We start from the raw sequence: 14,460 nt of genomic DNA on the forward strand, positions 1-14,460 counted from the left end.
TATATATATATTTATATATATATATATATATATATATATATATATATATATATAGAAACATTTATATAATTGCTTTATATTGTTGTGTTAGATTTGTTTGTTCAAATACATTTAATTTAGGTTAAAACAAAGATGCAGAGCCAACTAACCTTTTTGAAATTTTAAAAGTATTCATCATATAGAAGTAACAAATTCGGATGCAAATTGTACTTGGAAAGAAAAAACTTACCACTATCCATTGACTGGTATTTTTATAAATGTGTCTTGGGTGAAGTGTGCAGAACAGGTTCAGCTGCTTTATTTTCTCTAAAGCTCATTGAATGTCTTGACTGTAAAACAGTTTTGTTAGTTATGGAGTCCTTCAGCTGACGAGTTAAGACAAAGATTAACAGAATCAGCAAAAAGAGCAAAAAGAAGAACAGGGCCACATATACTAAAAAATTTGGTTCCCAGTCCATGGCAGTGTTAGGAAGCACTTTCTTGTCCACCTTTATCTGGAGTAAGGTAATTTATCTAGAATGGTTATCTTCTTGGTCAAAATTTGTCAGATAAGTGAATCCATTTCCTTTCTGTTCATGTCTAGCTGGCTCCCTGGATTCTTTCTCTATTGATGTGAGTTCAGAACCTTCGTAAAAGGGGGCGTGTGTCACTGATCTCTACATGGAAAAGTTTTAATTAAATATTTTTTTTTATTAAGGAATTCATTGGCAAACATATCAAATGCCCAAGGGCAAGCTTCAGCAAGGACAGTTTGCCATTTTATATTAGCAGTGGAGAGACATCTGTCAGCATTCGACTGGCTGCCCTTTCAGATCTGAGGCTCTTGTACGCTGTATAAAATGTGTTCTGAGATTTGCAGCTATTAGTGCTCATACTGCGGACAGCTCCACAACAGAGCTGCAACAGTGAGATAACATATTGTGCTATGTACAGTTGTGGCACTTTTCTGTCACCTTATATTGTTTCATATCATGCTTCATACCACATTCAGTCAGCTTTGTAATGCCTTCTGGAGAGTTACATTTTTTATTATGAAATTTTACAGAAGTAGTAAGTCTAGGCACAACTCGTGTAAACTTTGTTGATATATTTTTAAAGTGATTAAACAAATATGTAAATCCTGCTATTTGTGACGTTCCTGGCTGTGTTCACAAGTTGTGACTGGTGACCAAGAAATTGTAGCGATTATTGAAATTTCAAAAGTTATATACAAAAAAAGATATATACACATTGCACCCACCTCCATTTAAAATTTCAAAGATGGCATGTGGTCTATCAGTTTACTTGTACTTCATACTCTCATATTTCTATAACATAAATAGTGTTCTTTATATTCTCCAGCATTTCAAAGCTTCTCATCTCTATCACATAAACGTGGTTAGCAAAGGCATTCAAATGTGATAAATACACCTAATATGCCCTTCATAATGACTTCCTCCTTCATTAGATTGAGGAGACTCAAATTGGGGGATAGAGTTTTAAGATACCAAATCTTTAGCTAGATAGTGGTAAATCAGTTGTTAGAGAAATATGGCGGACCCTGCTAGTCAATCAATTTAGCGTTCACCATATGTTTTTATCCATGCATTTGAATTATCATGAGGACTAGTCTGTGGGGTATATAGGACTATATGGGAGAATGCAATATCCAATCACTAAACAATGTGTTGTGATGTAAATTATTTGCACACAGGGAGACACTGTGTGAAATAAACAAGTATTATGTAAATAACAAGCCGAATGGCAGGTGATCCAATCTCTTGTTTGTGTAGCCATACAATGCACAGCAAACAATAGTTTACTATTCAGAGATTTATGCAAACCCAGATGGCCCACACCCACAATGTAATGGCTGAGTTGCAATGTAATGTTAAATGATAAAGATGCAGAGGTGTATTTATCATATTTTTTATAACTGGATACAGCATAAACTTTGGACAAGGCATACATTTTTACTGGTCATTTCATCTAAACACATTTGACACCCTCTTAGTTTTAACCTGGTACCATGAGAGTAGAGAAAATAAAGATAGAGATCATAAAGTATACATATATATGTTGGATGGCTGCACACATTAAAAAGGGATTTTTTTTGGGTCTGGCAGAAATTGCAAAGGAGGGGTGTAGTGGGGCCGGCACGGGTGCCATGGCCCCTCTTCTTTTATTGCGACTACACCCCTGTTGCAGAGTCTGAGATGTTGGGAGTTCAGTGTCTGGGAGGCAAGGAGATTTACAATCACCGGATAAGTTTTATGGGTTGTTGGATGATGGGAGGTGTTGGCTTTCAGAGAAATTCAGTGCAGTGTCACCGGGGCTCAGAGACAGGGTGAATTAGAGTCAGAGGTTCAATGGTAGGGACACTGGGTGACAGGGTGATGAAATGTCATAAAGAGAATGCGAAGGGTATCAAGTTCTTCATAGGACCGAATGCAAAATCTGTCTACTTGCAAGGCTGTATGAAAGCTTCTCCAACTAGGCACCACCCACTATGGGGTAGGCCAGCGGTCACCAGCCGGTGGTCCGCGAGAAAAATTTGGTGGTCCAAAAATCATGAAAAAGACCCTGTTGGGGGGGGGCGCACAGGCAAGAGCATTGGACCATGTCCCTCATATGGATCGCAGGCTCAGAAAAGTGGGCTGAAAGTGTCTCTGGAACAGCTCAGCAATGGGGAGGTGGTAGTTTCAGATCTATGTGTCTATCTATGAACCAAAACTCATTGTTCTTTGTAACATTCCCAGTTTCTAGTCAGACATGTGCATTCAGATTAAATGTGTCTATCTCAGCATCCCCAGCTAACACCTTGGGCACATGGCTGGAGCGCAATAGAATGTAAATCTACTGTAGCCAATGAGCAGGTTAGTTCCTAGCAACAGTCCTGTCCTGCCATTGACCCCCCGTCCGACAAAGCTTCCTAGGTCCAAATCACCAGTTTAACATGCAGAGATTACAGAGCCACGCCCTGATGTCAGGGACTTGCTGGCAGCTCATGCGCACTAATGTTCTTGGCGTGACAGCTGCGACGTGTAGTTGTGGGAGGGGCTGCTTGTCAACTCTGCACTCTTTGATGACGTTCAGTATGCGACCATAACCTGTCACACGTGTTTTCTGCACTTGTAGTGTATGAATTGTAGATCTGTGTTTATTTACATTGTACGAGCGCTACGGAGTAAACTTTGTAAAATCGGTGGTTGAAGTGTCAGTATGAGGGAGACGCCTCTATCCAACTGCGAGAGAGCTTTCTTGCTCCAGGGAATCAGTGAGAAAAAGGTATGAGGTGTGTATACACCACACCAGGGGCTGCACAGACATTAAAATGTGTGGGTGATACTTTATTTTTTTAGTACAAAGTATTATAGGCATTTTTAAAATAAAATATATTTTTTTATTTTTTATGCAGTACTTTGTTGCATTTCAGGGCTGCGATTCCCATGCAGCCTGTTGTGGCCATTTTTTGTCTACACGAATGCATTCCAGCAATGGCTGCATAACATTTCCACTGTTCTCTTCAGTATTTTTTTTTTTAGCCGCATGGTGAGAATCTGTAGCCAGGTGGTTGAAAAGGGTGTGTGGCAAAACATAGCAAATTTAGTGCTCCCAGTTGTTTATGCCATGGGTATCCAGTAAGCTCTTATTGTTTCAGTGTTCTACCTTCTCCCAATTATTTGTTACAACTTTGTAATGCCTGCCCCGTTAGTATATCTAATTTTTCCATTCTATGTATTTTGCCACAACTGTCCTATGCCATGTATTGTGACCCGACTTCTAGAGTTCTAAGTTTTAAGAGTGTATTCCTTTGTAGTAGTGTAATAGTATAATGAATGTGGTGTATGAAATTCTTTAAAACTGGGTATCTATTATTTGTAGTACCTAGTATCAATGAGGGTCCCCTGTGCACCCTGAAAATTACAAGTCATTGTGACATACAGTTTAGGAGATACGGAGGTTTGTACACAGAGAGAAAAAGTGCTGGGGCAGAGCACTGCCATCTAATATACTTATTGGATCCTTCAAAAGTGACATTTCCAAACCTCGGTGAGTTAATGCATCATCTGACATGTGAAAACCTTGAACATCTTACTACTTTAACACCCATCCATGTCAGAGATGAGAGTTTGTTCACTAGATGTATGGAGATTTTAAGTGGTAAAAAGTTTAATGTTTTGATGTCTTTGTATGTTACCCCTATAGTTGGCCAAACATGACCTGGTAGAGGCAAGTGATTCAGAAGTTTTCTTTCTTTTGTTTTCAGTGATTAGCAGTGTAGAGATGCTGTTAGAAATCTTTTTGGAGATTGATAATTGGAAAGAAAGCCAAACTATTGTACTAGTGTACAGGTATATATATATATATATATATATATATATATATATTTGTATGTTTTATTGAGAACGGTACAGTTAAGCTATGGTAAAAGAAGCTATAGTATGTAAGTATTCATGAGAGGCCTGGTGAGCTCTATGTTGCATTATTTTGTGCCATTTACAATATTGTTCATTCATTTGGTACACCTCTGTTTTTACCTATTTAAGACAAAACAATTGATTCATTTCCTGACTAGCCCACACTGCTCTATCCAGCCACCCTAAATAGTGAGGGGAAAACCTGTGCAAGTTACAGGTCATGACTTGGAGCTTACACAGAGATAAAGACTCTTCCTATGCAATATAGCAGTGCTCGTTCTAGTGGCCAATTATTGCATCAGTACTAAAAATAAGGGAATTGACTCCCCATATTTCCCATACATAGAAATCCTGGTATTTTGTTTGCTTCTATTGAATGTAGAAAAGTTGTAGAAGAAGAATAGAGAGGTGATGCATTTTACTGGGGAATATGATTATCAAGTGAACCTGTTTCTTTTGCTCTTCGTTGGTAAAGTACGTTTAAAGACAGTCATAGCTTGTGTAGTCACTTTGAACAAACTTATTTTTTTATTATTTTAGACCTTCAGAACTTGTAGTAAAACTTAACAGACTGCTGGAAAGATGTCTTAGAAATTCAAAGTGTATTGACACTGAGTCACTTTGTGTTCAGGCAGGAGAGAAGGTAAGTAGATTAGATTGTTAAATGTTTCAATATGTATTTATGTTCATACTGTATTTGTAATATTACATATAGCCAAACTTGAGTCAGAAAAAATACCTTGGCTGTCAGGTTACAATACTAACAGAGAGGTTTTTTTTTATTATATATTTTGTGCCATATGTCCCCAATGTTTCTGGAAACAAGCTCCACATTTTTGTCATAATCTAATTTTTCACCAGAGATGTGACCAGTTGGTTGGATGCAAGCATATACTGTATGCTTAAAAACATTTAACATAATAGGGATGGCTTGTTATTTCTCATTAACTACAGATACCTTGGCAACTTGTGTATAAAAAGAACTGTATTTTAGTACAGTGGCAGTCATTTAGGATGCAAGGACATGTAGTGCATACTGTTATAGAAAAGTATTTTAACTTTTGGGGGAACCAGAAACCCTTTTGCGTTCAGTTTTGAATCTTATTTCTTTTTTTTTCATCCTAATGTTTGGCATGCATTTCTTTAGGTATGGCAAATTCGAGTTGATCTACACTTACTAAATCATGAAGGTAACATAATTGATGCAGCAAGCATAGCGGCTATTGCAGCACTTTGTCACTTCAGAAGGCCAGACGTTTCTGTCCAAGGAGATGAAGTCACAGTGGTGGGTATTGCATTAAATAAAACATTAAGCTATTATCCAAAATATATTTATACAAATGCAAAATATTTTTGGGAGCATTATAATAGCTTGAGTCAAACTCAAATTTTTGCATATTGTTTAGTGATCTAGTAAAAGAAATCCAGGGTGAAACAATATATAAATATGTCTGTATCTATGTATCCTTTTGTGAGCGACTGTTCCCCTCTAACTGCTTTTGCTTTTCCAATTATTTGCTTTATTATTTATTTATACTTTGAACATCATACAAGGCACAAAGAGCCGCCTTATCTTGGCTTCATGATGCCTATAGTGGAGGCCGCAGGATTTAGAGTTGGAAATTCCGTCCATCTCCACTGAAGCTAAAATATAGCATTGGGCAGACTGGAGCTTATGTTATTATGATCGGTTGCCAGCCTTTTAGTTTCTGCTCTTTTCGGTTCTATAGCAGTGCAGAAGAGTGGAGGTTTTTCACTGTGCACCAGTCTCCCGAGTGCATCTAGTATCTTAGGCGTACTTTTACTAAAAAAAAAAAAAATGAAACCGCAGTCCCATGTGAGGTTATCTGCTGACATGGACTTTAAAGTCTTACTGCTGTAAAATCTGTATACTGATATGCATGGTTTGGGAGGAGTTGACTTGCTATCATTTACCTGATAACAACTGAAATAGTACAAACAATTCCTTACAAAAGCTGACATTACCAGAAGGTGAAGGAAATGGTTTTCTAGCAGTTTATTCTGCCAGCAAGGAGAGATCTGAGATGGATATTATTGAATGTCTGTAAATAATATATTTTCCTCTAAAAGGAGAGCTGTTTGAAGTATTTTCTTGGGGAAAACATGTACGGTACACATAAATGTGCTTATCTTTGATGTTTTAATTACATAGAGGACATAATAGGCTATATATAAGTTGGAAGATGGGAGAACTGTAAGAGAAATCGCATAATTGCAAGAAATCACATCCTGGTACTTACATAGGTGCTTAATAAAAAATAAAGCTATGCAGTAATATTTACATTTTCTTCAGTCCCCTGCTGCTATGTTCAGACTCATGGATGCATTTCTAACAATTCCCTTTCCTCCCCCATAAATAAGGCATCAATGCTTTTACATATTGGTGGGGGGCCGTTACCAGCTCTGTGTGATCCTATGACTAGAGATACTTGCAGAGGGCTCCCCCTCCATCCTCTTGGTGTGTGTGCCAGAAGGAAAGCAAGATTGTGATACATTTGGGGTTGACATTACATTAAGTATTTCACTTTGCCTTTCATGGGTAAAGCATGAATTCATATAAAGAAATACTATTATTTTGTAGAACTGTAATCATGACTGTTTTTTTTTTTTTTTTTAAGTACCCTCTAGAAGAAAGGGACCCTGTTCCACTAAACATCCATCACATGCCTATTTGTGTAAGCTTTGCCTTCTTTCAACAAGGGTAAGAAATAGAAGAATAAAAATACACAATTGTATGTTCCTTTTTGTTTGGTTATCATTGGCTCACCATAGGGGGGGCTTTTTTTTTTAACAATATGGCTCTATGTAGCTAATGATCCCCTAATAATAATTTGACACCCTTACCCTATGTCCCCAAGTTTTTTGGTGTTTTGAGTTTTTTTTTTTTTCTATAAATGAAAATCAATATCCCTTTCTCTCTGTTTTACACAAGGATACTCCCTCCTACAATCTACATTTTACAGCCCATTCATAAAATATTAGCTGTTGTATGAAGAGCTCTCTCCAACTTTAATGGGTTTTTACATACATTTGGGTGAGGTATGGCAAAGGTAAGCCTATGCCGCTTGCTTAAATGATCATTTTAGACTCTTGTTTGGCCATGACAGAACATTGTGTAAATGTGCCTACGCACAGTGTTGTGCAGATTTTTTATTCTGACATTCTCAAATGTAGAAAAATTAGGGTAAAGGTGAAATTGATTTTATTATTTGTTCTTTACATATAATACAAAAACAACAATTATATTTTTTTATCCCTCTGTGACAACTTGCTCTTCATCATTTCATAAAAACAAATGGCTAGCAGGAAAAGTAGTAAGTGAGATCTGATCAAACATCTCATTCAGTTCTTCATAAAATTAGGTAAAAATCAGATTTGTGTGGGTATATGGATATACCTAATGTATATGTAATGCTTGATAAACAACTGTACTTACATTTTTTGTGTAACTCTTGCATGTATCACATGTTTGCAGAGATTACACAGATTGCACAGCCTATTGTAATATGTACAGTAAAGATGATTTTTCAAATATATTTAGCTATGATAGCTAAATAATATAAAAAAATTTGGTATGGGCATCACTTGCTGTTACTTGTCTGCTTGGTGTAGTAATGTAGTATAATTTTTGCATTCAATTTTTGTTCATCTTGCATATAGGACATATTTGCTGGTGGATCCCAGTGAACGAGAGGAACGGGTCATGGATGGACTTTTGGTGATAGCAATGAACAAGCACAGAGAAATTTGTACTATCCAATCAAGTGGAGGAATCATGCTGCTAAAAGAACAGGTAACCGCTGTTTGTTTGGTGACTAACCAGCCTAAAATAGGCTGGTGGATCTAACTATCTAGCAAACACGCACACAATATAAAAAAATCAATCGCAAGCAGTGCTCTCTCCCCAGCCCCCTTTAGCCAGGCGCACCACCCAGCACTTTTTGGTAACCACCCAGGTGTTTTTTGGTGGTTACTGAAGAGTTGGGTCACATTACAGGGGCTGCCACCCACCTACTATTTCTTCTCACCCGGCTTCAGGGTTCATCACTGACAAGGATGTAAATACACTGACATTATGTTTTGTTGCAATTAGGGTCTCAAACTCCAATTCTGTTAGTGTTTACTCCGAAGTGAGGTTAAAACGCGGATGTGTGAACCTCAAAGCTTAAGTGTGTGTAGATCCTAAGGCCTTGTAGCAGTGGAAGCCATTCAAATATCTTACTGGGTTTTACTAATAGGAAGTTTCTTTAAACTGGATCTGAAATAGCTGCAGACTACTCTCATGAGACTTTGTAATGTAAATCATTCCAATCCCTATGTCTTACTGAAGACTTTTATATAGATGCTGACTGGGACAAAAATAATTAACTCTTGTAAATATTGAGGTCATGCTAAATATTTGATATATATATATAAAAAAATGCAAGATAGAAAGACTTGAAATATAAATATCTATTTTTAGCAGAGCAGTGCAAAGTCATGTAGAGAAACGGGCCCATTTTTGTGTACTTTTATATCCCTATTTAATGTACAGCGCTGCGTAATATGTTGGCGCTATATAAATCCTGTTTAATAATAATAATAATAATATACAGGGGCATGGGAACAGGACGAGGCACCCTATATATGCTATTTCATTGGCACATGGAAGGAATGTGTCCAGAATATACGTTTTTATTTTAGAGGGAAAGGGGGAAAACAAGGATGGTTTTACTCTGGAGCATAGGAAGCAAACGGCCATATATATATATGCTTTTAGAGTGAATATAAAAAGTGTACAAACCTCCTTTAAAATGCCAGGTTTTTATGATGAAAAAATTAGACCACAATGAATCATTTCAAATTGTTTCCCACCTTTTAATGTGACCTATAACCTGTACAATTCAATTGAAAACTGTGTGTATGTATGTGTGTGTGTATATGTATGTATGTATGTGTATATATATATATATATATATATATATATTACGATAAGCTGGTTGCGAACGTTTGCACGTCCTTAAACGAAAACTTTGATTGAAGCACCATTTGATTTAATTACAGCATTCAGTCTTCTTGGGTAGGCGTCTCCCTTCCTTGCAAAGTCATCTCTTGTGCACAACCCTCCTCTGCTCATCCCACATACTTTTTATTGGATTTAGGTCTGCACTCTGGCTGGCCCATTCCAAACATTAATTTTCTTCTAGTAAACCCATTATTTTGTTGATTTGAATGTATGTTTGGGGTAATTGTCTTGAAAAGTGAAATCCCTCTTCATCTTCAGTTTTCTAGCAGATGCCTGAAGGTTTTAGGCCAAAAGTGACCGGTGTTTGGAAATCTTCATAATTCCCTCCACCTTCACTAAAGCCCCACTTCCAGCTGAAGAAAAACAACCCAAAAACATGATACTGCCACCTTCTTGCTTCACCGTAGGGATGGTGTAGATGATGTGAAGTGTTGTTTTTGGGCCACACGTACTGTTTGCAACTGTGGCCAAAAATATTGACCTTGTTCTTATCAGACCATAACACATTTTCCCACATTCTGAAGATGATGTATTTTTTTTTTTTTTTTTAGCAGGGCCTGAATATTTCTCTTTGTAGAAAAGGTGCATAGTCCAGACATATGGAGAATAAGGGAGATTGTTTTCACATGGAGTACATTACCAATTCTTGCCAGAAATTTCTGCAACTACTTTAGTGTTTCTTGACAGTGTTTCTGACCAGTTTTCATCTGGTCTTTTAATCAATTATGAAGGGATGTCCTGTTCTTTGTAACGTCACAGTTGTCCCATATTTTCTCCACTTTTTGATGACTGTGTTCCATGGTATATCCAATGCTGTGGAAATGGTTTTGTACCTTTCTCCTGACTGATACCTTTCAATAGTGAGATCTTTTTAAAGCTTTGTAATCTCTGAGAACCATGGGTTTGCTGTAGCAGACAGCTGAGTAAATACCAGGAAAATCCTACTAGAACGACTGAATTTTGGGTTAATCGGTCTAAAAGACTGAATTCTGTAGGTGAATCAAAAAGTGCTTCAACAAGCCATTAGTTTAAGGGTATGCAAACCCATGCAACCAACTTATTGTGTGGTGTTTTTTATATTTTTCCACTAACAGATTTGTTTGCTTTTCACTTGAATTGTACTGGTTGTAAATTGCAATAAATGTGGGAAATCTTTTGAAATTATTTTTTGTGGTGTTTTTTGTTTTTGTTTATCACAAAAACTTGGCATTTTAAGAGTTGGATATTTATGCCTATTTTATTTCCGCTGTAAATTGGAGCATGGGCAAGAAGGGACCTATATTTGTGTTCTTTTGTGTTGAGCAGTTCTCTGATCGAGAATACCCTGTTGATGTCAGTGGAAAATGGCCAGATTGGTTCAAGCTGATAGAAAGGCAACAGTTAACCAAAATACTACTGGAGTTATGCAGAAGAGCATCCCTGAACACACAATAAATCCAACCTTAAAGAAAATGGACTACAGCAGCAGAAGACCACACTGTCAACTGCGACTACTAAATTTGTTTAATAAAATTAGATAGCAGATAGAAAGGTGGAGGAAGGAGCCTTTATGATTGGTTGTATACAGTAACGAATATTCTAGTGAAGAGTCAGACACTAGATCTAGGAGCAGACATTAACCTAAGGAGTAAGATCCTAACCACAGAGTACCCTTTTCTCATGACATGTTACATATTTTTAAAGAAAAAAAATTATCTTTGAATTTTATGTAACAAACCATGAACGTGCCTTAAGACTATTAGAGAAAATGGTAACCACAATACATAAAGCGTTCCCTTGTCTTCTGCTTTCAATGTCACACTATGTCTCAAATAGGTTCTGAGGTGCAGCAAAATAGCTGGTGTTAAGGTGGCTGAGATTACGGAACTCATTCAGAAAGCCCTTGAAAATGACCGAAATGTCAGGTGAGTTCTAAAACTTGCAATGTTGATAAAAGCTGATTGGTGAGCATGAAATAAACTGTTGCCATTTCTTTTTACAGGAAGCAGGGAGGTAAATTTGGCTTTGCAGAATCTCTTCCAGATAAGAAAATAACAGTTCTAAAGATGGAAAAAATCCTTGTAGATACAAAAGATGTCAGGGAAAAAGCTGAAGAGGTCATTTCCAAATCAGAGCCTCCATCAGATGTGTATCCTTTGTGTATCAAATATTTCATTAGGGCAGTCTGTACTCTGAAAGTTAAATGCGGAAATGGGCTTGTCTCTAAAAGCACAATAGTGTGTTTTACAAAGGTGCTTAGCAGTCTGGAGGGATGCTATTTAAATAATTGTGTCATTAGTGCTTCTGCTACAGCCATGTTCACAGAGTGAACGCTCTACCACTGCTTTTATTTAATAAATGGGCAGTAAAATGCAGGCCTGCATTAGTCTGTCTACTGGGAGTGAAGACCTTTGAGGGGGCCACTAGAGACTGGGCCTGTTGCTGACTGATATTGTTGTCCACCCTTTATTGTATTAAGTTATAATCCGTCATGGTCGGCCGTGCCGTGCCATTAGTCTATAGGAAGTCTCTGCCTAATCCAGGCAGTTACATGCACACCCAGAGAAGTACCCTTTCGCCATGCAGAGCAGAAGATAGAAGGCTTGGTTTCTGTGTGATCTAGATAAGATATTGGTGCATTTAGATGTTTTTCTCCTGCAGCTATTAGAGAAGGTAGATGTGTGTTTATGGTTAGGTGATGCATCTCAAACATTTCCAACATTGCTATGTAATATACTAAAGCATCCATTAATAGGGGACTGATATCTCCAATATTTTTCAGCTTAGAAGTAGAGTTAAGTTCAGCCAGTTGAAGATCATTAGATCCTCCTGCTGGGATCTAGGACAATGGCAAAGACCTTCTGTGGCATCAACCCCTAGATCTAATCTATCAGAAATGGATAATCATAGCACTTATTTCTAAGAGAATTTATTTGGCTTAGCATTTTGACCTTAGTGTTGCAAAACCTGTTGTTTGGGCTGCTGGCACTGCTCAAATTGGAGAAGGTTCTGCAAATGCATGGGGAGAGTTGGAGGAATCTGAAGAAGAAGATGATGATGATGATGACGATGAAGATGTTGAAACTGTCCAACTGCCAGAGACCACAAAGAAATCTTCAAAAGGCAAGTTTTTCATAATTCTTTACCAAGATTGTAGCAGAGTAGTGTATAGGAGCTACTCTGATGTCCTGTTTATAAACTATTGTAATTTTATAGTCTAACAATTTTGAGATATTCCATTTAGAGAAAAAAATGGGCTGGAAGCAAGGCAGGCAAAAGACAAAGCACTAGCTAGTTATTTCCTTTGATCTCCCCGCAACTTATTTTTCTCCCTTATACTTTGATGATTTGCACTGACTGCATCTTTATATGGAGGGGGGCATGTTGGTTAAGGCACAAATTTTTTTTTTTTTATTTATTTTTTAAATATCGGAGCCTTTATGGAAAAAAAAAAACAATGAGAAGCAGAAAATTGGAAATGCCAAATCGTCCTGAAAATAAGACTAGCAGGCAGAAGCAGCAGTGCGTAAAATTTGCATTGCAGTGCCCATTCCAGTATACCATTTCCTAATGGGAAATTCCGGAATAAAGGTGCATTTTTCAAGGAATTGCAGAGATGCAATTAACATTTGATATTCCCCATATTCACTTTTTTTATCAATCTCTACAGCATTCCTTGGTCATAGTTGAGCATTGCTTTACTGTTGCCAAGAGGTCACTTTGTATTGTATTTATTATGTTTATTGCAGATGTTATCATGCTGTCTGACAGTGAAGAGGAAGAAGTAATTATACTGCAACCTGAGGAACAATCAAAAGCCAGGTATCTGTTATTTTATCTTGATAACAATTTAATACCAAAGCATCTAAAGCCCTTAAGTTGTCAGTGTCTTATGAAAGATTATAAAACTGAGGCTGTGCAATTGCTGGCGTGTCTGTTTTAGGTGCTTAAGTCCCATCCTCCCTGCAGTCAGACAAATACACATTAGAGCATGAGAGTATTGACACCACAGGCCATCATCATTGCTCCTTTACCTTTTACTGACTTGGAGCCAGTGTCAGGTCAGAGGTTAGAAGTGCAATGGCAGTTTCAGTATTTCCATCTTGACAGGATTCCTTTAATTTAGTGTTGTATCTTCCATGTGCCAGACAAGCCTCATTAACTTTTTGGGGTAGATCAAGTGTAAAGTTACTGAAGAAGGGTAAACTTGTTTCTATACATTGACAAGTCAGCCACATTGGGTTTTTTCTTTCCAACAGCTTACCGGCTGCAGTGTCCAAAGGCTCTTCAAGCAAGAAGTCCAAAAGTAGGAAGAAATAAAATCACCGATGACTAGGAGGCAACATCCATACCTAAAAAGCAAAATACTGGACATAATTCCTGTGCAAGCACTTGTACTCTACTACACAAGTCAAGTCTATTATAAAATATACACAACTTGTGTACTACAGTATTTTTTTTAAATAATTAAGGCTTAATTTTGAAGTGCATGACCTGTGTAGCTCATGAAAAACAGAGGTTTGTTTGCATTCTCTAGGAGAATACTTCTAAAGTTTGATTGTACTGATCTGTATAAAGATTTTGTATTGTAAGCTTGTTTTTTTTTTTTTTTTGTTTTAGCATGCTCTCAATACTAAAACTAGAGCGATTACACTGAAGGCTTTCTGGATAATTTAAGTCTGTATGGGGTTTAGACCTCACACATAGACCGCCATAAAATACATTTTCAGGCTTACATATGTGAAAAAAAAGTCACAAACATGCAAAGCACAATTTATGTGCCTGTCTCTCTTCCATTACACATAAAATAGGTTTGTGTTACTGTAAATTTTTTTTTCTTAGATTCCACTTTTCACCTTTCAGGTTCTACTGCTGTGTCTAGAAGTATTGAAGACGCACTGGCATACAATAAATACTGTAGGCAACCCTACATGCCTCAGGTTTGTAGCAAGTAGTACTGTAATCACAAAACACAAAGAGGTGGGGCTTGTGTGCCTCAAGGGATTTTGAGAAAATGATTTAGTGGGGAGTACATTAAGCACAAGCTTTTCTACT

At 37.2% G+C, this 14,460-nt stretch overlaps 1 protein-coding gene across 1 annotated transcript; it reads left to right on the forward strand.

The window, feature by feature from the left end:
• Positions 1–3,201: 3,201 nt before the first annotated feature.
• On the forward strand, positions 3,202–13,997 carry EXOSC9 (exosome component 9). Its single transcript, XM_072406822.1, has 10 exons — positions 3,202–3,267; positions 4,915–5,043; positions 5,548–5,685; positions 7,040–7,122; positions 8,082–8,214; positions 11,242–11,330; positions 11,408–11,554; positions 12,362–12,528; positions 13,155–13,227; positions 13,665–13,997. Exons 1-10 carry the CDS (start codon positions 3,202–3,204, stop codon positions 13,723–13,725), a joined length of 1,086 nt encoding a protein of 361 aa, XP_072262923.1. The 3' UTR covers positions 13,726–13,997.
• Positions 13,998–14,460: the final 463 nt, after the last annotated feature.

Source organism: Pyxicephalus adspersus, chromosome 3, assembly GCF_032062135.1.
Source record: "Pyxicephalus adspersus chromosome 3, UCB_Pads_2.0, whole genome shotgun sequence".
Taxonomy (NCBI): domain Eukaryota; kingdom Metazoa; phylum Chordata; class Amphibia; order Anura; family Pyxicephalidae; genus Pyxicephalus; species Pyxicephalus adspersus.

What these genes read in the sequence shown, in the direction of transcription:
- EXOSC9 (XM_072406822.1), top strand. Translation starts at nt 3,202, where the DNA reads ATGAGGGAGACGCCTCTATCCAACTGCGAGAGAGCTTTCTTGCTCCAG. An exon ending in AGGGAATCAGTGAGAAAAAG is followed by an intron (nt 3,268 to 4,914) that starts GTATGAGGTGTG and finishes TAGTCACTTTGA; the next exon opens with ACAAACTTATTTTTTTATTA. An exon ending in GAAAATGACCGAAATGTCAG is followed by an intron (nt 11,331 to 11,407) that starts GTGAGTTCTAAA and finishes TTCTTTTTACAG; the next exon opens with GAAGCAGGGAGGTAAATTTG.